Source organism: Gallinula chloropus (assembly GCF_964237585.1).
Source record: "Gallinula chloropus genome assembly, chromosome: 19".
Lineage (NCBI taxonomy): Eukaryota > Metazoa > Chordata > Aves > Gruiformes > Rallidae > Gallinula > Gallinula chloropus.
The window spans coordinates 7,008,636-7,036,541 of record NC_140104.1 but is presented as its reverse complement, the minus strand read 5'-3'; the positions used below and the strand labels follow the sequence as shown (position 1 = coordinate 7,036,541).

Sequence of the window (27,906 nt, the reverse complement as noted above, 5' to 3'; positions counted from 1 at the left end):
AGCCCACCCTGCATCTGCCAGGCTCAGCTAGCAGCACCTCTGCCCTGCAAACAAGTTCTCACTCTTGCAGTTTATCAGGTGTGTTCCTTGGGTGCTCAGTGTTGAGAGTCCACGAGGAGAGGCTGCCACAGCCTGGGGAGAGCACACACCACCACCTCCAGGCCACTGGCTCTGCGCCCAGCTTCTGCGGGGAACAGCAGAGGGCAGCTGGTAGTGCACACTGAGAGCAGCTGTGCTGGACTCCAACAGCCAACATGAGTTTTCTTCTGCACAGAAAATAGTTATTAAAAACCCTTCTCCCTTCAGAAATAGTTTGGTTCAAGCCAACACTGACACACACAGAGAAAGGGTCCATAAATGAGCATCCTGTGGTACAGATTTCATCTCGCACCAGTCCCCCCTGAGGGAGATGCCCATCATCCTTAGGCAGAGGGACTCACCAGCTGTGGGCTGGGCCTCAGGCTCTTTGGCAGCTCATCAAGAACCAGCCAGAGCACTCCTTGCACTTCCAGGCTACTCAGGGAACGTCCTTCCTTCCTGCTGCCAGGCCAGCACGTTTCAACACACCCAGGCACTTCTACGGCTGTCTCTGCTCACAGTCACTTCTTGCTTGGCTCCATGCAGTGAGTCTTCCTTCCCAAGCAGCTCATCATCACCATTTCCCCTCAGCTTCTCAGTGCAGTGCAGTATTTCTAGGTGAAAGACTTCACCATGCTTACCATGTGATCAACTCCACATGCAACATCCACCACCTCACCGGGTACAGTCACCTGGATCAGACACACAAGGGTGAGTTATTGCTCAGGCTGGTACTTTGCACGTGGTATTTCCCATTTCTCATCCTCCTCCTGCTTAATACACCAGCTGGTTTCATGGGAACTTGTACCAAGGAAAGTGAAACCTTGAAAACCCAGAGAAAGCACCAGCACTGAGCTGTGAAGCATTCCCCTCCCTTCAGAGAGGCACAGAAGCCTTTGGAAGGACAGAGAGAGGTCTCACTAGCAGACAGGCAGGAGACTGCTGCCTCAGCCCATCTGTTTAGCAGCAGAAACAGCATGACCAAAGAGAGAGTCATCCAGACAGCAGGAAGAGGATCTGCCCAGCACCACAAGGATTTGCCTCTCCTCTCATCAGCAAGGACTGGAAGGAGGCAGGGACTCAGCCCAAGGCAGTTTTGGCTTTGATGCCAGGCAGACCCAGCTCACTCACTGGTGCAGCTCTTCCACTTAAAGCTGACTCAAACTCAAGCAAAGCAGAAGCCACAAACCCAAGTTCTGCCTCTAGAGCCAAGGAAGAGGAGAGGGGGCAAGCCCTGGAGCAGGAGGTAGGAGAAGGGCCAAGCCCTGGAGCAGGAGGTAGGAGAGGGGCCAAGCCCTGGAGCAGGAGGTAGGAGAGGGGCCAAGCCCTGGAGCAGGAGGTAGGAGAGGGGCCAAGCCCTGGAGCAGGAGGTAGGAGAGGGGCCAAGCCCTGGAGCAGGAGGTAGGAGAGGGGCCAAGCCCTGGAGCAGGAGGTAGGAGAGGGGCCAAGCCCTGGAGCAGGAGGTAGGAGAGGGGCCAAGCCCTGGAGCAGGAGGTAGGAGAGGGGCCAAGCCCTGGAGCAGGAGGTAGGAGAGGGGCCAAGCCCTGGAGCAGGAGGTAGGAGAGGGGCCAAGCCCTGGAGCAGGAGGTAGGAGAGGGGGCAAGCCCTGGAGCAGGAGGTAGGAGAGGGGGCAAGCCCTGGAGCAGGAGGTAGGAGAGGGGGCAAGCCCTGGAGCAGGAGGTAGGAGAGGGGGCAAGCCCTGGAGCAGGAGGTCACAGACACATCCCCTGGTGACTGCCCTGGGTTTGGTACACTGCCATGGTACCATCAGGCAGGAGGCAGCTGTCTGAGGGACCACAACCTTCTGTGTTCCCACACAGGGAAACCTGGGCATGCCACACGTGGTGGATCCAGACTCCTCTCAGCCACAGCTCTGTGATTTTAGGCAAATGCTCCAGAATTGGGTTGGGGTTTTTTTTGTTCCTTTTTAAGAGGAGGAGAAAATGCCAAACAATCACATCCACTGCACGTTCAGACACATGGGAAGGGACTCCAGGGTGGTCCAGCTGATTGCCTCCCTCTTCTCCTACTTGGCTTTCATGGAGACTGGGAACATCTGTCAGGCTGAGTGCTGAACTCCAGAGCCAAAGACTCTTCTACACCCACAGAGTCTGGCTCTCAAAGCCATCTGAGAGAAGGGAGTGGAACTGGAAGCACTGCAAAACATCTACAACAGCTACAAAAACAGTTCAGGGCTGAGGATGTCCTACTGTAAACTACACAGGCAGCCCAGTGACCCACCACCACAGCTGCCTGATGTGAAGAGGAGCATGGAAGGCACCTGCTGCCACTCTAGTCTAGCCACCATGACCTAATTTTGATGTCTTCTGCATCACAGGTGACCAATACTAGTGGTTTTCTTCACACCAGGTAAAAAAAAAGTTAAGTGCAGGGTAGAAGGGGAGGGAAGAGGCAGTAAAGGGCAGCAGGCAGAAGACTGTGGACAGGAGGAAGACAAGAACCATTCAGAAGTGATGGCACAGCACCAGCTATAGCTTTGGGATCTGAAAGAGCACAATCAGAAGCAGGCTAGGCAAGGATCTCTGGAAACCTGCTGCCTAGGCTTCCACTTTTTCCCAGTCACCCAACAAAGCTACACAATAAATGTTTCTTGCCCTCAGGATAAGGAAGACAAGGTAAAGAATATACTCTTGGCCTTGACACTGCCATCCTTACCCTCCATGGGAAATACTGGTCTTCCAATCTTCCAGTTCCCAGGCACCTTCTTAGATTCCTGCCCCATACAAACAGCTCTCCTCTGTCTACACAGGGGAAAAAAAGAATAAAAGGAATAAAATAGGGCAGAGTCATTAAAAAGGAAGAATTCTATTTGTGATGCTGGCAAGTGTGGCTACAGTGCTTCTGGGAGGAGAAAGGGTGATACACACAGTGTGAAAGCCATCGAGTGTAGCTCCAAGTGCAACAAATGTGCTTGGGGGAAATGATGCCTAATGAGCAAGTTCTGGGCACAAGTCTTTGCTTCCCCCTCTCACAGCTCTTGCTCTGGAATTTCTTTTGAAGAAAGAGTGCAGCAAGAGGAGATTCCAGGGAATCACTTGTGCTGGAAGTCAGACAATTCCAGCTGACCCACAGCAGCTATCAGCACAGCAAATCAGGTAAGCTGGGCAGGAAGATCTGTCCTGAGCCATCACCTGGGGCTGGTGATTCAGCTGCCTGGCACAAGTGACCTTCTAACAGCAACAGGGAAAAACAACTTGTGTTCAACAGAGTTGGAGAGTTTAAGCCTCTCAGCAAAACACACAGATCTCAGATGTGTTCAGATCAGCCCCACAGCAGAGACAATCAACACATGATCTCTAATGTCAGTACAATTTAGTTGGAACAGTTTCTAATGCTGGGGTGTTCAGGGGGAGACCAGTCCCAAGTACCCTGTAACCTGACAGCATCATGAACCCCACTGCCCCAAGAAGGCCCACACATGCTGGCACACAGCACAGCATCTCATGAACTGTTCCTTCCACACCAAGAACACAGGATTTCTGTGCTGCTGCCCTCTGCTGCACGTTTTTAAATGGCTTTCAAATGCAAAACTTCCTTCAAATGCTGCTGGATATACAGCATGAACATCCCAGCGTGTCACACCCTCTCTGCTTGTCCAACACCTAGGCCTTCCCACCTCAGACTGCTAACTCAATTGGTGAGAAGATCCAAGAAATGCCAGCACCTACCTTTGATTTAGACTGGGGTTTAGTTTGTTCATTTACCACATGAATTCCTGCTGCTTCTACAGTGCAACTGGCTGGCATTCTGTACAGGGAAATGAAAAAAAAACCTTCCCAGGTTTCCTGTTTGGGAGAATTTTTTTGTTTGCCTTAGTAGAATATAAAGCATAAGTTACAGGCTCACACCTGTAAACCTGCTGCCTACCCCTCCTGTTGCATTCCCAGTGTGCTTTTTTAAGTTTAAAGAAATATTGGTGGTTTTTTGGTTTATTTTTCTTTCTTTTCATCTGCCAGTAACAGGGCACTGTGACTTCTCCACAGCAGTATGACCAGAAACTTACCTGTAAGTGCTGCGAAGTGGCTGAGTCCACAGCGAACGTGAGCGACGCGGATGTCCGGGCTGGAGTCTGACCAGCCAAAGAGGCTGGGTGGGATCATCTCTGGCACTGCTGTCTCCAGGAGGTTTGGTCCTTTCCCAAGAATTCCATATCCCCAGACAAAAACACTTCCTCCTTCTGTATTAAAATAAGAACAGTCAGTAAGTCTGTGCTTGTGAAATTCATGCCATGAGCAAGAGTTAATCAGATCCAAAGGGACAGTTTTTCTCTCCCAGAGCAGTCCAGCACCTTTTGATCATTTACAGGTACCAAATAATGCATTCCCACTCAAACATCTTCTTCCTGTGCTGTGCAGGAGGATCAAGCTTCACAGCAAAAAACAACTTTCATGGGAAAAAAATGCCATCACAGTGAGGTCTGGATAAAAACCTTCAGCTTACTGGCTGCTGGGGCAGAGGCTGAATGCTTTAACACTGCCACTTTTTCCTTTGAGGGATGGCCAAACGAGCAGGGGGCTAGTGAGTCTGTCTGGCACTCTGCCTTAAGCTGGGTGCCTGGGAAAGGCAGCAATCAGACACAGAGTAAGTTGCTATGTCTGTTAACTCTGCTCCTTTCACACTAGAAGCTAAAATGTCTTGTCATCACAGAAACCACACCATATATATGAACACCTTCCTTGAGATGATCCTTCATGCAAACAGTGCAATCCTGCCCCTCAGTCCTTTATCCTGGGACTTCCAAGCTGTGCTCCCCTGGACACTGCCAATTCGAAGCAGCATTCACTAAGAAGTCTGCTGCAGAGCTTCACTGGTCTCAGAACTCCTTCATTCCCAGCCTTATTTATTAAGACTTACACGTCAGATTTACATTGAATCTGAAGGGCTCTTCTTTCCTTCAAGTGCTGCCTTTCTTCCTCACCACATCCATCTTCATTACAGGCCACACAGGGCCCATGTGTCAACAAACAAGGGATGAGAACAGCAAGCAGCAACCATGCTCTTGTTACAGTCTGTGTTAAGTGCTCACAACAGCATGAACTGGGAGCAATGCTCTGCTGCTAGTGAGCATAACTCCCCATGTACCTTCTTAAATCACATGTTTCTCAGTCTCTGTTCCCAGAGAAGGAGATGCTTGCTCCAGGACCAGGACATCACAATCCACCTGGGGTATGGCCTTGCATTAGAGGACAATTCTAAGAGCAACTCACCCCTTAGCACAATATTGCCAGTCCCTCCACATGCAGCCTCCTTTATCTTCCCAGTCTTGAATGGCAAATGTCTGGGAACATTCACCTGTAGGAGGTTGCAAAAGAGTCATTACAGACAAGGTAATAAACTGAAAGCCAGACACATTTTCAACTTGTTCTCTAGTTCTGGTTAGAGCTTACAGTGAAATCCCCATACAGACAACCTCCACTGCCTGAAAAGTAGAAGGGATGCAAGTCTGAAGATTAAAAAAACGACATGAAATTCATTAAGTGCAGACAAGGTGGAAAAAGTTACCCACTGGAAAGCTTATGTGCATGCCAACAAAGCTGGGAGTGCTTAACACCTGCTTATAGCCCTGGCTCTGCAGGAAAGACAGTGAGTGAGCACATCTGCAAGTTATCACAATAGACAAGATGACTACAATTTGGTCTGTGGTGGCATTTCTGAACATACCAGGGGAAAGTCAATTCAAGAAAGTCAGTCTTATTTGGTACAGTTCAATACAACAGAAGCCTACACAGCTTGACACATGTACAGAGATACCTCATACTTCACAGGGAACATCCAGCTCTGCTATTCCACAGTTTGGACTTTATAAAACCCTGGCTTTGGGGAACATGCTGTTGATCCATTTTAAACCCCCCTGACCTCCATGAAGCACCTATACAGAAAACTACCACACTGCTTAATGCAGTCATTGTCTTGAGGCCTCAGGGGTCTCAGTAATCAGCCCTACACTACAGACACATCAGGAGAGGCACAGGAAACAAAGGTGCACGTTTTAGTAAAGCCATGCTAACCCAACTGCTTCTTCTTAGCCTTCTGCCAAGAACAGCTTGAATATTAACTAACTCCCTGACTCCATTCCCTCTCTAACTGTAAGAGGGGAGCATCTGCCTAATTACCTCAGTACTACAGTGCTTTGTGTCAGGTCAGCACTGTATTTTTGCCCCACATAAGTTTGCTCCAAAAGACTTACCTGTGAGACGCTGGGATCTGTTTAGGACTCAGCCATAAACCTACTAAGGTTGGCAGAAAAAAAATCACCCACACACAGGTTGACTTGGAGGGACTTCCAAGGGTCATGTGGATCAACAGCAGGCTCAAAGCAGGACCACTCCAAACTCTGTATTAGGCCACCAAGAGACTAATTCCTGATGTCCTGAGACCAGCACAGGCACTCGAGCTGGATCCCAACGTGGTACAAAGTCCATGGGATGGGGAAAGGAGAGCACAGGGTGTAATCTTCCTTTGTAACAGACTAAGAAACCAGGGTGAGCTGGCAGAAGCCTTTGCCTATCAAGAGCTGGGAAACATCCTGGCCTAGAGCTACACAAACATTTCAGACAGATTAGGTTTGTAAGCACAGGTAAAACCAGCCTGGTAGTGGTGTTAGTTTGTATTGATTGATACTGCTGTCAGAAGAGCCCTGAGCAGGGAGAAGCCTGTGATTTTTAACTCTGTGCACAGCAGCTGAACTGAACCATGGAAAAACACCCCCAGGCCAACTGACCTGGGTGGTTTCTGTGACTGATGCCAACTGCAAGTATTCTGAATTTCCCCAACCAAAGACATCTCCTTCATCTGAAACAGCCAGGCAACAGTCCCCATAGGAAGAGACCTGGATAATGTTTACTCCAGCAATGCCACCACGTAGCTTAGTAGGAACACTGGTGATGTTGTAGTGTCCCAGACCTGAAAGCAAAAAGCAGGGAGATGAAGATTTTTTCTTTTCCAGACATACCTATGTAGGAACAATTTTGTCAGGTTATCACCTTCCAAGAGAAATCTTTCTGTCTATCTTCTTTAACTATCAGCTTCAATGGACAAGTAGCCACAAACACCAGTTCTACTGGCCAAAGCTACCTGTCTAGAGCACAAAACAACCCTACACAATCACACCTGGACAACAGTCTAGGACCTCATCTCTCTCATCTTCATGTGTTGGAGAGAGCAGTAACCAAGCTAGGTAGATGTCCTGACAGACAAAGTTTCACAAACCAGCTGCATCCTGTCTTCTGCAAGGAGAGTCATGAGTGACAGCACACTGCAATCAGTTTAGACAACAGCAGAAAAAGAGGCTGGGAACCAAACCTGTGACATGCCAAGTAACTGCCTGGACAAGAGGCCAGAATGTGGATGACAAACAGGATGGATACAGTAGGTCCACACAAGAGAACCATGGGCAGAAGCCAGCTTCAGGGTAAGGAGGACTAAACAGCAGGAAGGACTGGAAGTCCTCAGACAGCAGAAGCTACTAGAAAAAGGGCCTGGTCAAAGGTCCCCTGCTAAGACAGCAGTAGCTGCCTCTGTCAGTTCAAAAGGGCAAGAAGCAAAACAGACCCTGAAACAAGACTCAGGAAGGCAAGGCCTGCACAGAACCAGGGAGCCTCCCATGTGCCAGGGTTTAGCCCCAGCCAGCAGCTCAGCCCCAGCAGCCGCTCGCTCCCGGCCCCCACGGGATGGGGAGAGAATCAGAAGTGACAAAACTCGTGGGCTGAGATAAAGACAGTGTAACAGGTGAAGGAAAAGCCCTGTGCACCAGCAAGGCAAACCCAGGCATCCCTTCCCTGCTCCCCAGGGCAGGCAGGTGCTCTGCCATCCCCAGCACAGCAGGGCTCCATCACATAACAGGGACTGGGAAGACAAACTCTGAACATGCCCCTTCTCCTCCTTCCCCCAGCTTTATGTGCTGAGCATGATGCCACATGGTCTGGAACGTCACTGGGGGCAGCTGGCCCAGCTCTGTCTCCTCCAAACCCTTGTGCACCACCCAGCTACTGGCTGTGGGGTGGGGTGAGGAGCAGGAGAGGCCTGGGCTCTGTGCAAGCACTGCTCAACAGGAATAAAACCATCCCTGGGTTACCAGCCCTGTTCTCAGCACAGACCCAGAGCACAGCCCTGTACCAGCTACAGGGAAGAGAACTAACCCCAGCCCAGCCCAAACCAGCACACTATCCCAATTCCACATTCCTTTACACATTCTCCCCAGACCACATGCTTGGATCACCAGTGTGGCACCCTAAAGCGCCTCTAAAAACGCATTGGTTTGTCTCTTGGTTACAAGAGAGCACTGAGAACATCTGCACACAGCTGGAAACATATCAGCCCCTTTCTGTGCACACAGGCACAACAAAAATACATCACAAGCTCTGAATGAAGAGTTCACTGAAATGCAAGCTGAGCTGAGCTCCTACCTGTTTGTCCATCAGCTCCCCATCCACATGCATAGACTGCACCTTTCTTGGTTCTAAACAAGCTGTGGTCCTGCCCACACACAACCTGCACACAAACAAAAAGTCAGAGCTGGTCAGGAGAGGCCACGTGTTCAGGATTGATTTAACACCACATTACTGGAAGAAAAATTGAGTAATGAACCTCTACAATGCCCATCCACTCAGATTTTGACCTTTCTCTCCAGATCAAATAGCTTTACAGACAGGGAAGGCTAAGGACAGCATGATACAGCAAAGAAAACAGCAGAACTTTCTTTGTGCAGTGATGCTGCCATTGACTCATTCCAAGATCCAAAACAAGGCCTAGTTAACAGCAAGCTCAGTTCAGCAGCACAGCACAACACCACAGCAAAGAGTAAATAAGAGATCTCCCTTCCCTGAGTGCTACCACAGGGCTCTCAATGCCAGCTACAAACTGCTATTGATTCCTTGCCATGTAAGCGCTCTAGGAACACATCTGTTCTCCAATTGACATTTATGTTGAACTAGCAATCGTGTCTGCCACAGGGTTGGCAGGAATTAAAGCCAAAGATCTTCAAAAGCAGACATTAAAAATTAGCCAAAGATTAAAGTGATCCACAAGAGAATGGCTACCAAGAGGACTAAGCACATAATCACCATCATCAAAGTACAAACAGGTACCAATTAGTTGAGCCCTTTGAAAAAAATCACATCATGAAAAATCCAAAGAGAAGTGTACAGGACTAATTCAAAGCATCATCAGAATGTGCCATGGCACACTCATCACATGGACCTATACAAATGACCCTTTTTTTCCAAGGATGCTGCAAGAACAGGAGCAGAGTACTGCTGCAGTGCCACAGGCACTGCTCCTGTGCCTGGAAACACTGGAGCTGTTTGCAGCCTCAGTGGCATCCAAGCTGCTCTGCAGCCCCTTGCTCTCTGAGGAACCTGCCCCAGGGAAACGCTGACTGGTCTGAGTGGATGGTCTCACAGCTCACTCTTCAAGAGGGGAAGACAAAATTCAAAATAGAACAATTCAGTTAATGTAAAAGTGACAAAGAGGATCAACAGCAAGAAATCATGAGGGGAAGAGATGAGGCATCAAAACTTCCTTGCTGTGCAGGTGTCACCTACAAGTTGAGCAAGCAAACATTGACTCTTCCATCAAATTCTTCAGTGAGTTCAGACCCTACACTGCCATTTGCAGCCACTCTGCAGAGGCATGGAGCAAAAGCCTACCTTGTGGGGTTTTTAGGGGTTTTTTGGACAGTAGCTCACCTCACCATTCCAATGAGCTTCAACTGAATGATTTGCATACTGGCTTTGTAATTTTTATTTTCATTACAGAATCACAAACTGGATGAGATTGGAAGGGACCTCTGAAGGTCCTCTGGTCCAAACCCACCAGTTCAATCAGGGCCATGTCCAGATGGCTTTTGAGTATCTCCAAGGAGAGAGACTCCACATCATCTCTGGGAAAGTTTGCAGTGCTCAGGCACAGTAAAAAAACACTTCCTCATGTTCTGAGGAACTCGTGTGTTTCAGTTTGTGCTCACTGCCTCTTGTCCTGTCACCAGGCACCATTGCAAAGAGCCTGACTTCATCTTCTTTGCACCTTCCCTTTGCCAAGACACACACCCCAGCCTGCTCTTTCCTAGGCTAAACAATCCCAGCTCTCACAGCACTCCTCATAGAAGAGGTGCTCGAGCCCCTTCATCACCTTAATTGCCCTTCACTGGGCTTCCTCCAGTGTGTCTATGCCTCTGGTCATACTGGGGAGCCCAGAAACAGACCTAACACTCCGAGTGTGTCCTTGCAGTGCTGAGTAGAAGGGAAGGGCCACCTCCCTGGACCTGCTGGCTGCTCTCCTCCTAATGCAGCCCAGGATACAGCTTGCCTTCTCTACAGCAAGGGCATACTGCTGGCTCACAGCCAACGTGGTGTCCTCCAAGGAACCCCAGTGCCTTCTCTGCAGAGCTGTTTCCCCTCTGGTCAGCCCGCAGCAGCGGCTGGGGCTCTTCTGGTCCAGGTGCAGGACCTGGTCCTTCTCCTTGCTGAGTGTCACAAGGTTCACATCAGCCCATCTCTCCACCCTCTGGATGGCAGCACCACCCTCTGGTGTATCAGCCACTCCTCTCAGTTTTGTGTCACCTGCAAACTTCACAGGGCTACACTCTGCCCCATCATCCGGATCATTAGTAAGGATGTTAAACACGACTGGAGCCACTATTGACCCTTGGGGTGCACCCCTAGTTACTGGCACTCAACTAGTCTCTGTGCCACTGATTACCACTCTCTGGACTTGGCTGTTCAACCAGTATTAATCCACCTTCAGAACTCTATTCACAAAGTTCTCTTACCTGGACAACTCTGCTGTCAAACTCCCTCAGCTGGTAAATCAGAGGGCTTTCACTGGACACCATCAACCACCCACCAAGAAGAGAAAAGGCAACACAGAGGATTCCAGAGACTGCAACTGAAAAACAGGAAGGTCAGGCTGCCCTTACTGAAAGCCACTTGGCTGTTACAAAAAAGAGAGGTTCTTCCACATACTCCCTTGTATTGTCAAGGAGCACAGAGCTGCTGTAAAATTACTGTGCAAAGAAGGAAAGTAATTTTGTATTCTCTTATTTAAGAGTTACATGTTACCATCAGCCACTTGGCACCCTGGAATAAAATCACAGCTCTTACCTCTTCCCTCTCTTTACTGTGAGCAGCTTGTTACTAAGTGCCCAGTGCCTGAGCCTGGAAGGAAATCTTGGACACCAAGTGTCAAGTAGGGAAGGGGGCAATGTTACAGCAAACCCCTTCTGACAGGGAAACTGAGTCACAAGAGACTGAGTAATTTCCTATGGCCAAATAATGAGTTCAAGAAAGGGCCAGGAAAAGTTTGTATTGTTGTGAGTATGTGCTCTCTGAAACAGCAGTGGGTGATACTCTTTCATGACACCAATGGCCAGTACTGCAGAGCCTGAACTCAGGACTTCAGGCTGAGTGTTTGACTTTAAGTTCAGGTCTTCTATTCTGATTATGACCGAAGATGTGACCACACCACCTCTCAGAGGTTGCACAGGCAGCCAGACAACAACTGCTGTTTAGCAAAGCCTGGCCTTAGCATCTTTTTGATTCACTTTTGCAAAGCAAGGCTCCTTTCTGGGCTTGTTTTTGGGGCTACTGCATGTTTGCAGCTGCTAGGTGGGCTGTTACTAGCTGGTAGGGTGGGAGCCATAGATGGGCTGGATTTGTTGACTCTCCATGCCCAGCAGCAGGATTTGAAATGCTTCACTCAAAAATATGTCAGATTTCCATGAGAATACACTTAAATGTGGTGAGACAAGGGAGAGAGAGGGAGTGGGGAACCTGCCACTTTTTAAATAGACCCTCGTGTGAACTGGGAGTGGGAGCAGTCCTCAAACACCTTCCCCAGTCTGGAATGAGATACTAGATGATACTGCAGTGCCTATGTAAACCCTCCATTTAAATAGGAATTAACCAGAATTAAATCCCAGAGCACAAACAGCACAGTGTTCACATCCATTTAATTCCTTCACAAAACCAGGAATTCTGAACAGTCCAATGACTAACTGCCAGTATCATGGCAAAAAAAAAACCAACCCAAAAAACAAATGGGCTGAAGTACAGCTATTTTCTTAACCTCTACAGGCCAAGTCTTGCAGATCAGAGAGTGCAATAAGCAAGATCTCTTCTAGGCCCTGCCAAGAAATCAGTAGCTTTCAACATTTTGCCACTATCCACCTACATCACCACTGTCTTGTAAAGCATTTTGGGAATATGCTTTGGTGTGGCCCACAGAAACCTTGTAAAGGAAGAGCACTACAGATTCAAAGGCAGTTACAGTGAAGAGATTCAACAGAAGGATGCCTCTTCCATCATTAAACAACAATTCTAACAGCCACTCCCACTCTGAGGGGCTAAAGGGAGAAAGACCAGCTACAAACACCAATTACCTCAGCCTAATTATGATGGGTGAGTTTTCCCACCATGTCCTGCCACAACTTGTCACTTGCTGACATCTTCTGTCTGTTGTGAACGTGCTGAGCAGACTGCTCATGCCCAGCCTGCATTTAAAGCCAGGCTGTGTACATGGTGCCTATAGCATGAAGGTCTGTCCATCCTCAGACTCCTTCCTCTCAAGCAGCAGCCTTATACTACCAGATTCCTCCCACCTCCAGGCTTTGTAGGGTTGTTTTCAGGCAATTATGTTTTTAAACATTAAGTAGTTCAGGATTTTTGAATTCTCACCTGTAAATTTCATCTTCAACAACCTTCCAACCACACTGTCCATAAGAATTGTTCCCCATGGTGAAAACTGAAAAACAAGGATAAAAAGCACTATTTTTATTCCTGCCTGATCCCCTGAAAGCACCTTTCCAGGTACACAAAACATTTTCATGCACTCCTCAGCATGAGAAGTGGAACAGAGTATACTGCAAAAATTGGCATAAGCTTCCTTCAAACCAACTCCACTTAAATTCAAGTGACTGAATCCATTTTTGTCAACAATATCCCAGTGATGCTGTTGCAGGCACAGCAGTGGGACCTGGAGCCCATTGGCTGGTTTTCAGTAATTGCCTAGTTCATCCTGCCGTTGCCAAGGAGACTCAGAAATAGATCAGAGCTCCCAAAGGAGCGTTAAATCAACAACCAACCAGCTCCCCCACTGATAAGCAGCACCAGATCGCTCAGCAGCACTGAAGCCACCACACCAGAGAATTCCCAGAGACAGAGGGAGACAATTCACACCCAGGATCTTCGTTATAAAGGCCCATTAATTAATCACTTTTATAAGTGCTGTACTCTGGGGCATCAAGGGGAGAGTAACACAGGAGTATTGGCATAGTCATTGAAAACTGAATTCAAAAACACATCTGACTGAACAAGACAAATGCACTACACTCAAACATAGCCTGGGGCTAGATAAACAAGCCATGTTTTGCAACACTTGTAGTGAAAAAGCTCCCAAAACATTTACAGCTTGAGCGAATCAGAGCTCAGCACACAGTTATCAGCTCAGAGCTCTCCCTCCCAGTCACAATCCCACAGCTCCCTGCACCACATCTGCAGTGCACTCAGCCCACCTGGGATCTAGCTCTAACAGAGAGAAGACAATCTTCTCCAGGGCTGTTAATGAAAGCATCATCAGCATCCCCTGTCACCAGCACAAGCAGTACTATACCTCCTTCACTATCTGTCAGGATCAGGGAATGGGCTCTCCCACAGGACACCTGCAGGACTCGAGTCTGCTGCGGCTTCTCCAGCGGTAACGGGATTGGAGATGGCTCCAGGACATATTCATAGCCCTTAGCTTAAGGGAGAGAAAAATTTCACAGGTCAGCAGCTTCCACAAAGCAAATTAATCATGTATTTATTAATCTCCTTGTACATACACACACTCCTTGTTTTGTTACAAAGCCAGATATATTTTAGAAAGCCAAGACACTAACCAAAATAAAAGGGTGCCTGGGATTCATGATGGGGAGAAAGAAGTTAAAATCCAAAGGGATGGGTGAAGCCAACAGTCACTGCTGTATCAGAAATCCCCCATACCTAGAGGCTGGAGGTTATTAAGGCTTCAGGTGGGCAGAACTGAGAAGCAGAGGATTTCAGCCATATGTTCAACCACTTGGGTGAATAAGGCTGGATTACTGGACAGCTTAACACCAAGCTCAAACTAAGTGCTCTGTGCGGCTGGGGGTATCACAAACAAGGTACAATAGCAGCAATCACAAAAAAAACCCCCACCCCAGTATGAAAGGCAAACAAAAAAAAAATCTCAGGCCTTCATATTTAAAGAACAGTAGATTAAAGACCCTTCCAGAAAAAAGGAATGCAAGAAAGATTAACAAGCCTGGCTCCACAGGGGATAGGAGATCTAACGTTGACAAAAGAAAATTACAGGCTGTACTAGAAAAAAAGATTTAGTAACCTGAAGAATATGTAATCAGTTATGGTCAACTGGGAAGGGGGGGGGAAAGAAGAAAAAAGGAACAGCAAAATATAAATCAGTACTAGGGAAAAGGTTAAGGGGAGATAAAAAGGATATCAAAGGAAGCCGCTGTAACATGTGAAATCAATTCCCAGAGGACCCAAAGCAGCATTCTGCTCACACACTCCAGTGTCTGAACCATTTCTCACTGCCTTCAGTTGAATAAAAAACCAAAGCCAAACCAGGAAATCCACACCCCCCCTTTACAGTAAGGCACCACCTCACACTAGGATGGGCATCGTGATGGGCTGCTGGCAAACGGGGGGCGTCTGCCATGCAATGCAGCAGGAACTGAAAGGCAGCAAAGTTGGTATCCAACTAGAGAGACAGTTTCCTCCCTCTCTGTTCCTTCCAGCAGAGTGACACAAGCTACTGGGATCTGTGGGAACAGTCACTGGTATCTGAGGGATTTTGGAGAAAAGAAGCAGCGAGGTAGCAAAGGGAGAGTAGGGCAATTAAGTAGGGAAATTAAGTATCTACAGGGACAGAGTGCTGGAACTACCAGGTACCAAAGCAAGTCTGTAACACCAAGTAAGGGGCAGCACATCTAAGAGGAATCTGTCTGCCAGAAGACAAATATAGAGCAGTAGCAATCCCACTGATCTGAACTGGGCTTTTGAGAGATCCTACCAAACTCTGAACGCCCCCTGACTTAGAAGGGCTTGAGCTGCAAAACTATTTCTGTGTTCTCTGGCAAAAATAATCTGCAGGTCAGATAAAAACCAAGAAAACAACAAGACACTCCCAAGACATCAGCACATACAGAACTAAGACAGGCTAAAAGCTGAAACCTTTAAAAACAGAAGTAAGCAAGAGCTTAGAATCACAGAATCCCAGACTGGTCTGGGTTGGAAGGGACCCCAAGGATCACAGAGCTCCAACCCCCCTGCCACAGGCAGGGACACCAACCTCCAGGCCTGGAGCTACACAAGGTTGCCCAGGGCCCCATCCAACCTGGCCTTGAACACCCCCAGGGATGGGGCACCCACCCCCTCTCTGGGCAGCCTGTTCCAGCCCCTCACCACTCTCTCTGGAAAGAACTTCCCCCTAATACCCAATTTCAACCTTCCTTCCTTTAGCTTCACTCCATCCCCCTTGTCCTGCCATTCTCTACCCTTTGAACAAGCTGATTCCCCTCCTGTTTCTCTGCTCCCTTCAGGGACTGGAAGGCTGCAATGAGGTCCCCCCGCAGCCTTCTCTTCTCCAGGCTGAACCAGCCCAGCTCCCTCAGCTTCTCTTCATAGGGGAGCTGCTCCAGCCCTCTGAGCATCATCGTGGCTCCTCTGACCCCTCTCCACCAATTCCACATCTTTCTTGTACTGGGGCCCCAGCTCTGGCCACAGGACTCCAGCTGGGGCCTCACAAGGGACAATCCCCTCCCTGTCCCTGCTGGCCACCCCTCTCTTCTGATGGTCAAAACCAGTTAAATTCTGTTCACCTCTTACTTGTGCTAATCAGTAATCATTCAATCATCAGCTTCTGCAGTCCCTTCATTTTGCAGCTGCTGTTTAAGCAGGAACACACTCCATACAGCACTGCACAACAGCAGCACTGCTGCAAACTTCAGCATTCAGCACAACAGCTGCAATTCTCGGTGGCTTCTCCACAAAGATTAATCTTTTGCCCACATCAGATGCACCATTCTTTAGCAGATTATGCTTTTATACACCATAAAGAGAAAAACTGCTTCTAATATGATTTTCCCCAATTGTTTACGGAGGAATGTGGTCAAATTAGAGGCAGGCAGTCAGTAAGGGATGGAGGTTCATGGGGTTTTGTATCTGTCTTAGGCTGAAGGTGGCAATGTTCTGCACAGAAATCATCATTTTGTATGTGTCTGAGAGTTGTAAGATTGAATAACACATTTTTCCTTCAAAATGCAATTTGGTATTAAAATAAAATCCCCAACAGCTTCACACAAAATTCCCCTGACAGTATGAAAAGATCTCTGTGGGAAAGGAAAGTAGTTTATAAAGGCAGAGCAAACCATCCTGACAAAATTGTTGTATTAACCAGTCCACTGCATCAGCTCCTATCAAACTACAGGGACTCAAAGCAACACCTTAATGGGCACACACACTTCTGTGGAACAAACAGCTATTTCTATTTTAGTTACATCCAGGCAGCACACAGAACAGATCTGTACTTTGACCAATAAGATGACACACAAACAACCTGCTGAGTTCAAAAATAAAAGAGAGCCCTTTTAAAAACATAAATAAGGCACAATTCTGCAAAGCCCCCCAAGCATTTTTCATGCCTTCCAACACAAAGCTTCCCACATCACCCATCTGCTGTCGTGCTGCCCTGTCAGTCTTCAAACCACCTCAGTCCTTACTTCGATCTCTCCTGCCTCGCTGGAATCCAAGCTGGGAGTCCTTGTTCAGCCCCATGCCCCACACTTTGGTGATGTCCGTGGTGCTAGAGGCCAGTAAGGTGAATCCACAGCCGCAGGCAGCAGAGGGTATCTCTGGAAACAAACCCCACACGGCTCAGTTAGAAACTCCGGTTCCACTGAAGCGATCGGCATTCCTCACGCGTTCACCACACCCAGACACCCCCCACGCTCACAGTAGGTACGAGCTTTGCAAAAATGACCAGAAACGCCCTTCAGCGCCCAGCACAAGGGTGTAAACTCCAGCCCGGCGTGACCGCCTCAGTGTTTTGCTGTCACACAACTGCAGTTTCGCGCCACTCTGGCCCCGTTCAAACCCAACCGAAAAGCCCCACTGGTTAAACTGCCGCAGCAGCGGGTAAAAAAAACCCAAAACCAAACCCACACGGAGAGATATTCAGGGAATAACAGACCCATCTTATTCCTTTTGCCAAACAAAAAGGCACATATAAAAGCTCCGACCTTCTCTGAGCCGCACAGCGCGGGGCGAGGCGCGGCCCAGGCAACACAGGCTCCCGGTTCCGCCCGGGCGCCAGCAGCCCAGCAAGCCCGGCCCCGCTTCCCTGAGCGCCGGCTCCGGGGAGCAGAGAGACGCGCGTCCCGCCCCCGCGGCTCCCGCCGCGCCGGGCCCCTGACCCCGGTTACCTGCAGCCCCTCGGAGCCGAGAGGAGGAACCGCCGAGAAGCGCCGCGCGGGCAGACGCGCCCAGGCGGGACAAGCGGCGCTACCGCTACCCTGTCGCGACACAGAAGCCGCCAGCCGCGGGCCCACCTTCTCCTCCGTTTCCAGCCGGTGGGGCGTGGATTGGATCCGCCGCGGCTCCTTCCAGCCCGCGCCCGGCTTCACGAAGCTGGGGACGCCTGAGGGCGCCCGAGTAGCTGAAGCCCCACTCGAAGACGCGGTCCTTCCGCTTGGCCGCCTCCCCCGCGTATTGAAAGAGCGGGGCGGCCTCTTCGGCCTCCCTCAGCTGGTGGACGCTCTCTGCGGACCCGCCGGCTCGGCCAGGCCCCTGCGAAGGGCCGGCGGCCGCCGCCGCCGCATCGCCGCCCCCAGCGCCCCTCACGCCGCCGCCATCTTGCCAACCTCTCACCTGCGACCCCGCTCATCGGGCGCGCATGCACCGACCCCTGCGCCGGGAGACGCCAGGCGGCGCGGGGCCTTGTCTTAAAGGGGCTATGGCGGCCGTGGCGAGGGGAGGGAGCTGCCTCTGCGCTGCTGCTAGGGGCAGGCCAGACCCAGACCCAGACCCAGACCCAGACCCAGACCCAGACCTAACCTCAGGCTTAGAACTGAACCCAAACCCAGCCCAGACCCAGGCCCAGACCTAATCCCAGCTCAGAACTAAACCCAAACCCAGGCAAGACCCAGGCCCAGACCTAAACCCAGCTCAGAACTGAACCCAAACCCAGATCCTAACACAGACCCAGACCTAGTCCCAGGCTCAGAAACAGATCCAGATGCAAACCCAGACCCAGATCTCACCCCAGACCTGAACTGGGACCTGCCTGGGTGGCAGAGGCAGCACCTGAGCACAGCCCTCACACGGAAGGGATGCAAAGGGTTACTAAAAGACCTTTGTGAAACCAGCTGTAGCTAGAACAAGAGCCCTGAGCAAGCAGCACATCCTTGATTGATTGTTAACGTACTAACAAGCTATGAATTAGGTCATTTAGTTTAGCAAAAGAAAGGCCTTGAAGAGGAAACTTTGTAGATAAGCAGAGCTTTGGGGAAGGGCTTTGTAGATAAACAGGACCTTGAGGAAGAAGCTTTGTAGATAAACAGAAGAGGAATTCTTGCTGTAATTGGATGCACGGACAGAAATCCGGCCATCCATGAACTGGAATGAACTGAAGAGTGTGATGGAATGAAGCTTCCACCCTTGAGGAAGACAAGGACAGGAGTGTGCTGGTTTTGGCTAGGATAGAGTTCGTTTCTTTCTAGCAGGGATGGAATGCCCTGTTTGGGAGCTGGGATGGGAGCAGTGCTGAGAACACTCTGATGGTTCTAGTTGTTGCCAAGCAATCAAGGACTTTTCAGTTGTTCATATTTCCCTGCTAACAAGAAGGGAGGGGACACAGCCAGGACAAGTGACTTGAACTGGCCAAAGGGGGTATTCCAAGCCAATTATGTCATGCTCAGCATAAAGGGGGGCTGATGGGGGGAGGTGCAGGCATGCAGTTTAGGGGATGGTCTGGTTCCAGGATAGCTCTGAGCTGTGCAGTTTGGTGAGAAACTGCATTGTGTAGCACTAGTTTCATATATTTTGCTATAAAGTCCTGTTATTATTATCTCTCTCTTTCTGCTGCCCCAGTAAACTGTGCTCATCCCAACCGCCCAGGTTCTAGTCTCTTGGGTTTTTCTTCTCCCTCCTTTTTCCCCTCCCTCAATTTCACCCCACCACCCCTTCTCTGAAAGAACAAGTGGCTGTGTGGTGCACAGATCTCAGCTGAGCACTACCCGGGGCTGACACTGCCTCCCCACAGCCAAGCTGCCTACACACCACAGAGGCATCTCTCATGTCCCAGCCGTCGTCACACACCGTTCCCCACTCGTTGCGGTACCAGACCTCCAACCGGCCAGAGCACACACTGGAGCCATTCACCAGACGGAGCTGACCTGGGACATGGAAAACAACAGTAGAGAAGAAATTCAGAAATGAGGGGGCAGGATGACACCAAGGAAACCTGGAGCTCAGATCAGGAGGCTCTTTCTGGCCCCAGAAGTGGAATCCAGGCTGTAAGATGTAGGGCCTTTTCACCTCTGATCATTCTCCTGGCTGGGAAATGAGCCTTTGTCTTCTGTAGTCTCCATTCCCAGCTATTTTTGGTGTGTTATGGCCTGAGAAACTGGGCACAGGATTGTTTTGTGTTCTCTCAGCCAGGTAGGCATCAGCCATCCTCTCCCACCTCTGCGGGAGCTGTGTCCAGCCTCCTGGGACTGCAGGCACCCCAGGAGCAAGGCTGAGGGGGAGACAGGGAATGGTGCATCCTGGTGAAGTACCCTCAGACAGCTAAGACCTCTGGTTCTTAGCTGTGGGACGAGGGAAACAGCTGGGGATGCTGGTGGCAGAAGAACCCCTTCTTCTGCATCCTTCTCACTGACTGTTCCTACCATCCTCCCATGGGGCAGGGGACACGTGGGAACAGCTAGCCCTGGACACAGGAGGGGATCAGAGCAAACCCACTGGGCTTCTACACACCTACATGAGAGCAGAAAGGCCCATGACTGCAAGGTCCCGTGTCTACACCCTCCAGATGTTTGAGGGAGGGCAGGTTTCTCCTGTGGGACGCTGAGGACCCACTGACAGCCTGGGGAGACCACCAGGATGGAAGATACCCTCCCTTACATTCCACCCTGAGGCTGTCCTAGCTGTGTGCTGCTGGCAGAGGTGGAGACCTTCCATGTACCTACCGTTCACCAACACCTTCAGAGCAGAGCTGGTGTTACTCAGGAGAGGTTGGCTGAGGAGGTTTTGGCTTTGGACGCTCCTGGTGAGATGTGGGGCTGGCAGAGCCAACACGCAGGCAAGGAACAGGAGGGGAGCACAGCAGGGAGCTGGGGGAGAAAGGGGCAAGGTGAGAGTCAAACCACTGGTGTAAAACATGCGACAGGGAACGAGCTGCCCTGAGGTGAACCAGCTGTGAGTCACCCCAAACCTGCGAGGGTGACACTGGGCTCCCTTTCTGACACGAATCTTGTGTCCCAAGGCCTCCCGAGGGCACAAGGTGTCCAGGAAATCTGGGAGCAAACTCAAGCAATCACAAGAGATGGCTTTGCAGGTCAGAAGAACCTTGACCAAAGCGTTTATCTTTACACAGAAACCTTTCCAAATAGTTTCTGCCCCTCCAGCTCACCACACAGCTGGCTGGGGTTTCTTCACACCTGGCACTATGCTCTGGATCATCCAAAGAAAATCAACACTGTAAAAAAGTCATGATCAAATAAAAATAAACAGAATGTGATTCAATTTAATTATATCAGTAGTTATCCCGAGATTAAAATCTCAACATTTATTTAAAGGTGGCATGGCAGCTGCATCTCTGGGGATTACAGCACTGTTGGACTGCAGAACATCTGTAAGGACAATTTTTCCAGCAGTGCCTCTGCTTTGCACATGCACAGGGATGAGCCCTTGGTCACAGTGGGAAGCCTGAGCTCCCCACACCCCATAAACCCAACTGTGTGTTTTTAACACTTTCACGCTTAGATTCACGACTGCCAGGACAGAACCAGGCACAGCGGCTCTGCCGGACAGGGACCCAACCTGTCCCTGGGGCTGTGCCTAGGAGATGAGCTGCTGTGATGCTTCTCTTTGTGCAGCATCCTCCCTGTCCCCACTGAACAGGGAAGGGCTGCCCTGCCCTCCTGCCCCCAGCACAGCAGAGCCCACCGCAGAGCCGTGCCCTGGTTCACCAGCACCCTGCACCTGGCTGAAGCTCTGCCCACTGTGCTGGAGCAGTGAGGGGTGTGGAGAGCCCCTGTCCCTTCAGCCAGAGCGGCACTGTGACCAGGTCTGCAGCCCTGGTTATGGCCCAGCACCAGTCTGTCCCTCCTCTGGTTCCTGCTCCTTGGGGCAGGGTGGCACCAGGTGTCCTCTCCCCCGCCAGCCCCTCCTGAGGTCTCCTGCCCCATGGCATCTCCTGCCCTTGCAGCAAGTCCTCCATCCACGGGAGCAACAGGCAGCTCTTCCAGGGGAGGCTCTCAGCACCCCTCATGCTCCTGCCCCGCTCCCTGCGCTCACACTCACCCATGCCGACTCCACGGGGACACTTGGAAGTCCAGAAAGTCCCTGTTGATGTGCTTCGAGTGGCAAGATTTATAGCTCTGTGTGCCAGGGGAGGAATGCACCTTACAGCGATGGCTCGTCGGGGCTCATTAGCATAATGAGCTGCCAGGGGCTGTAACCCTATAGGGGTGTTCGTCTGCTCTGATAAGAGCCCTTATCAGGACAGGAGCAAATACACTGGGAGTGGCAAAGGCATCCAGCCACTTCCCATGTGTCGAGCATGGCTCTTCCTTGGGATGCACCAGCAGGTGCCTGGAGACAGGAGCAGAGGTCCCGCCAGCCACCCCCACAGGGCACAGCCCCAGAGACCCCACTCTGAGCATGTTCTGGTGCCCCTCCTGCCACATCCCACTGGGATGGAAAGGAGATGGATGCAGCGCCATGGCAGACCCCAGGGATGTCCCTGCTTTCTCCCAGAGCAAATAGCACCTGGATCAACAGCAGGCACAGGGCAGAACCCAGCAACAGTGGCAACTGTCCAGCTTGTCACATCTGGGGCTCACCTTGGGAACGGAGCTAGAGAGACTGGGCCAGCTGAAAGAGGAGAGCATTTCTGTCTGAGTCCCACATGAAAGTAGGTGTCATTCCAGGGAGCACCCAGGGCTGGGGAAATCTCCTGCCTCTTCCAACAGTGGGTGTAGGAACTGGGGTCCACAGGATGTTCCCTGCCTGGGCAACCACGCACCACCACCGTGTGGAGGCCCCGCTCCCTACCATACAGCCCACAGCAACAAATGGCACCATTTGCCCAAGCAGGTTTTAAGCTGTGGCTGCAAAAAATCCTGGAGAAAACACCACATTTTCCAAAGCCTCACATCTGAAAAACGACTCGTTTGAATTCCATCAGTACCCAGAGTGTGAGAGATTGGGGCTGGGGGCTTTCCCCAGAGAGGATGAGGTGGCTGTGTAGGGGTAGGGGCCAGAAGGGAAACATGAGCACGGAGAGGTCCATGTTACCCCAAGGTACTTCCAGAGTTACTCTTGGCTCAGCCATTGGAGGGGAAACCAGGATTTCCAGAAAAGTGGACAAGTGAGTTGAGAAACCAAGAGATTTTTCCCTGTGTACTCTGCCAGTTACATGAGGCTTTAAAAACCATTTTCTCTCATAGCTTGTTCCTGCAGGGATGTGAGGTCTGAAGTGCTGCCTGGAGAGGGATGGGATGTTACCCCACCACCCCATCCCCGCTCCATGGCTCCACGTAACTCCGCCACAACTGCATCCACTGGGGTGGCCACGGAGGCACCAGGAGTCCTGTCTGATCTGCTGGGAGGGCCTGGCCTGTGGCATGGGCATCACCCCAAGAACTGTGCTCTTTCAGAGCCCTGGCAGATACCATGGGCCCGAGACCTTGATCCCTGCCAGGGCAGATGCACACTCACTGAGCTCCCCTCCCCTCCTGACCACAGACAGCCTGTCTACAGCTGAAGGGGCCTTGCTGCCAGGTGAGCCCACCCTAAGGCAAAACAAAAGCCCCCCAACCCTCCTGGGGAGAAGGAGCGGGGCAGCCCTGGGCAGCAGCAGGCAAGAGGCAGGTCCCAGCACTGCACCCCGTGCTCACCCTGAGCCCTGTGTGCCGCCAGCCAGCTGCTCCCCGCCGGCGTTACAGACGTCTCTTCCAAGCAGGTAGTGCCACTTCCCTCTCCTTGACTTTTCCTTATGGGCCTCTGGAGCATCTGCCAGGTGGGGGATGTTTGTCTCCCAGCTGCGAGGTGCAAGTGGTGTTTTCCTTTCACAGAAGGAAGCTGAAAGCACATCCTGATGAGCAGCCCAGGCTATCTGTGCCGCTGTGTGCCTGCACACACCGTGAGCTTTTAACTGCCCCGAACGTGTCACTTTTGGTGCCTGTTTCCAGCACCATAAACTAGGATTGAGTTTGTGTAACGCAAATCAGAGAACCCGGGAATTGTTTGGGTTGGGCGACACCCAAGAGGTTGTTGAGTTCAACTGTGAGCCCAGCGCTGCCAAGGCCAGCACTAAACCCCGTCCCTGCATGCCACATCATCTAAATCTCCCCAGGAATGGGGGCTCCCCCACTTCCCTGGACAGCTGGTTCCAATGCTGACAACCCTTTTGGTGGAGGAATTTTTCCCAGTATCCAAACTAAACCTCCCTTGACACAACCCGAGACCATTTCCTCTTGTCCTGTCGGTTGTTACTTGGGAAGAGACCAACCCCCACCTCACTACACCTTCCTTCCAGGTAGCTGTAGAGAGTGATCACGTCTCCCCTCAGCCTCCTCTTCTCCAGGCTAAGCCTCCCCAGTTCCCTCAGACTTGTGTTCCAGACCCTTCCCCACTCTGGCCCTTCTCTGGCCCTGCTCCAGCACCTCAGTGTCCTTTTGGAAGTGAGGTGCCCAAGCCTGACCCCAGCACTCAAGGGGTGGCCTCACTGGTGCCCAGGACAGGGGACAGTCACTGCCCTGGTCCTGTTGGCCACACCACTGCTGACACCAGACAGGGTGCTGCTGGCCTTCTTGGTGTATGATGGAAAGTCTGAACCCCAAGATCTAACATCATCAGAGTATGGGCAAGAGATAACAGCTGATAAACCCTATCTCCATGTTCACCAGGAGAAAGGGGCCGTGGGTTCCCATCTCATTGGCAGAACCTCCTCCTCCTCCTCCTCCTGTTTAAATGGCTTCCCTGCCCGCAAGCAAAGGTAACAAAGAGCACCATTCACAAACCCTTTGCTGCCTGCTGAACCCCAGTTCAGAGACTGGGCCCTTCCTGGTGCACCTGCCTTTGGTTTGGTCCCAGTATTGATGAACGTTCCTCCAGCCATCACCCTTCTGCTCTGCCCCTGCCTGTGTGCATGAAGGAGCTCCAGCTCAGTTGTCCTTCCCTTTCACATTGCTGGGCAATTTGAGGCTCTTTCTGTATCTTGAGGAGTCAAAGGGTGGCCCCTGCTCCTGGGAATAACACACCAGCTCACTCACTCCATCTGCTTTTATCCAGGACTGATACAAGGATCTTACTTTCATCTTCCCATGTGAGACACAGCCAGCAGCTGACTGCATTCTTCTTCCCACCCTGGGACCCACAGCCCTGCTTAACACTGGAGTTCACCCAACAGGGACCATCCCTGAGCCAGCGTAAATATGACTGTCAAAGTGGCATAGGGCAGAGTGAGCAGGGGGTGCTGGTGCTCTCCCCCATCTCTTCAGCTGCAGCCCGCGCCAGAGGTGATACTTGCTGCCACACAGAGCAAGCTGGTAACGACCACCTGCCCTAGCAAGACACCTCCTGGCTCCAAACCTGCATGCAGAGGGGATGGAGCAAGTGAACAGGATCTTCCTGACCCCGGCAGTGATGGGTGGTGCTCTGAAATGTGCTATTAATTAACCACCATGTACAAAGCAAACAAAGGTGGTCAGCAAAGGCTGGGACTATCAGCCTTCCTTCTCCCAGCCTGTGTGTACTTCCCGCTCCCATGCAGGAATCTCAGAGCTCCATCTGGCCATAAAGCCAGGGGGCCACTGGCCTCTTCCCTTACTAAAAGTTCTGGGTCACCACTCGCCCCCACACTGTCCCATGCAGTTAGGGTTTAAGCCTCTTTGTGTGAACAAGGGTCCTGCAGCACATCCCACCCCTCCTGGCTGTGACCGTGGTGCTCTGCAGGGATCAAAGAGGCATCCAGTGCTGCTCAGCTGCCATGGGGAGAAAGGCTGACACCCATGTGGCAGAAAACCTGACCCTGGGGACAGGAATGGTCAGAGAGACCTTGTGCAAGGTGTTCCTGGGAACCCTGAGACAGAAACATCTCAGGATGTCCCCAGGCTCCATCTCCGTGGCTGGCTGCAGACACCTCCAGGGCTGGTGTCTCCTTCCCCTGGGAACCCAGCAAGACACCTTCCCTCCTCTCATCCCTGCAGAGCATGTCTTCTGCTGCTCTGTGAGGCCAAAGGACAACGTGGGCCACGGCAGGTGCCACACCACATCACAGTCCTGATCTCGTCCCTACGACACAGCGTGACCCTCGGCTGGCAGAGGAGCACGAAGGGAACAGACAGGCATCGGCTCCAGACCAGTGTGCAGACTGGGCATTGGGAAAGAAACTGCTTCAAAAGGATGGATGTGGAGCAGGGATCGTAAGCCTCTGAGAAGCCCATGGACACTGGCGAGCAGCAGATGTGTTGAGCAGCAATGCCATCTGCTGCCTCCAGCCCGCAGGGAGCCAGCTCTGCCAACAGCCGCTGCAGTGCAGGGACGAGGGGCACGAGCACATCGCTTTCCATCCCCCAAACCTGGGCTTTAGTGGACCCATCAGCCAGCCAAAAGTGATAAGAAGGGCTTGTATCTGGGTGCCTCTGCACCCTTCATTTAAACCACAGTGAACAATTTAACACTTGATCTCCCTTGATGGGGAAGGAGGGTCCCTGGTCGGTCATGTGGATTTTATACCCATGAATTTTCGGTCTGGGGAATGGCCAGGATTGTCAGGAGCCCCCCTGGAGGAAGGCCGGGTCACTGCTGATCTCATCACCTCTTTGTGAGCTGCAAGTGCTGCAAGTCCTCAGAGAAAACGGGCTTGAGGCATTCACGGTGTGTGGACACAGTTGCCATGGACCTTCTTCAGCAGAGACCAGTTTGACGTGGCCTTTGAAAGGTGGAGCTGGCACCAGACTCCGTGACAAGGGCTGTTTTGGGGGGAGGCTTATCGGGGTTATAATTAAAAATGTTGTCCAGATTCTCTAATTACCCTTTTTCCTCCCTTGTTCATGACCAAGCACAGGAGTTGTGCTGAGCTTTGGTACCCTCCCGCTGTACTCGACCCCTGCGTGGAGCCAGGCTCCCCCCGTGCCAGGGGGTCCTGAGCACCAGCCCTCGGCACTGCGGGGACACGGGCTCACAGGGATGAATCACAAGGACAGTTGGGTTTGCCAGGCTCCCTGGTAAAATCCAGCTATCCAGACAAATCCTTCACGTTCCAAACCCAAAGATGGAAGAAAGATGATGATGCAGATGTCTTCGTATCACCCTGGGGCATCCTATTCCCTCTGCCCACGCAGAGGAGAGATTTTGGGGTCAAGGCTCCTTGTCTCATGAAATACCTTCCCAGGTGGTGGGCAGCAAAGGGACTTTTCTTTCTACCCTGTCCTAATAATTTGGCTACAGCTACAGGCTTGTCAGGGCTCAGCCCAGCCCCAGCTGCAGCAGTCACCCTGCTCTGGTGCCCACATCTTGGAGCCAGCAGGTCCCTGCCAGGCTTGGGATGGCTCCAGCAGCACTGCAGTCCAGCTCCGTGGCCCTGCACTGGCAAAAGGCGGTGGGTGGCCTGGGAAAGGCTCTGGCTCCTGGGATTCCTGAGGGAATTCCTCAGCAGGAGCATGGGCAGTGTGCCAGGACAAGGCACTGCATCCACTAGCTGGGGTCACCAAGCTCCACCAAAAAGGGAAAAGGGATTAAACAGGCACACAAGGACGATGCCTTGGGATGACTAGCAAAGAGAAGGAGCCTCTGTTGGTCTCTCCAGGGGTCTGCATCCATCACAGGTGCTGAGCTAGGAGCCAGGCAGTGCCTGGAGAGGGTGGGTGATGCCAGCGTGGGGTGGGGACATCAGCCCCACGTGAACCGTGGCACACGATGGCGTTAGGCTTTTCCCACAGTTGGACCCTGTGAGCTCGTCGTGTCCTGCTCTGCCCACCCCACCAGGCTCCTGGCAGGGACACAGACATCACGTCCCCACAGCGTCCCCACCACGTCCCCACCAGGCAGCCAGCCACCTGCGATGGAGCTGACTGACTGACAGCAGCCAGGGAATGCAGCGACGAGAAGGGCCTGTTGGGGGAAGCACATCAGCTTGTGCCCAAGAAGGTGGCACTGAGCGACATGTTTGTCCCTCGTTGAGAGAGAACTGACATGGTTCTGTGATGGATTTCCTCCATGTGTTCAGCGTTTTGCTTAGTGAACAGACCAGTTGTCATCACAGAATCATAGAATACACTGGGTTGGAAGGGACACACAAGGATCATCAAGTCCAGCTCTTGGCCAAGGTTGTTTCAAGAGCCTCCTGCTCTTTAATGGCAAAGACAAGTTTACGGTAGCCCAGAATTAGACTCCAAGTTGTTGCTGGTTATCCCCAGCAGCTTCTGTGAAGGCTGTGTGTGGAGGATGGCTCCAAGCACCCTTCCAGCCAGGTGCTCAGCTCTGCTGCTCCTCCTCTGAGCAGAAAATGGCCCACAGAGAATGTCACCTCTCACAAACCAAGGGG

General features: G+C 51.5%; 1 protein-coding gene across 1 annotated transcript; it reads right to left on the bottom strand.

The window, feature by feature from the left end:
- Positions 1-406: 406 nt before the first annotated feature.
- On the bottom strand, positions 407-17,950 carry LOC311199035 (RCC1-like G exchanging factor-like protein; the record flags this gene model as incomplete). The annotated part of the gene is given in 13 exon segments (XM_084273080.1): positions 407-770; positions 2,755-2,840; positions 4,103-4,276; positions 5,307-5,391; positions 6,821-7,002; positions 8,505-8,589; positions 10,868-10,919; positions 12,771-12,837; positions 13,705-13,833; positions 16,853-16,982; positions 17,681-17,770; positions 17,772-17,891; positions 17,894-17,950. Coding segments are annotated over 13 exon segments (1,335 nt in total). The 3' UTR covers positions 407-692.
- Between the last annotated feature and the right edge of the window lie 9,956 nt (positions 17,951-27,906).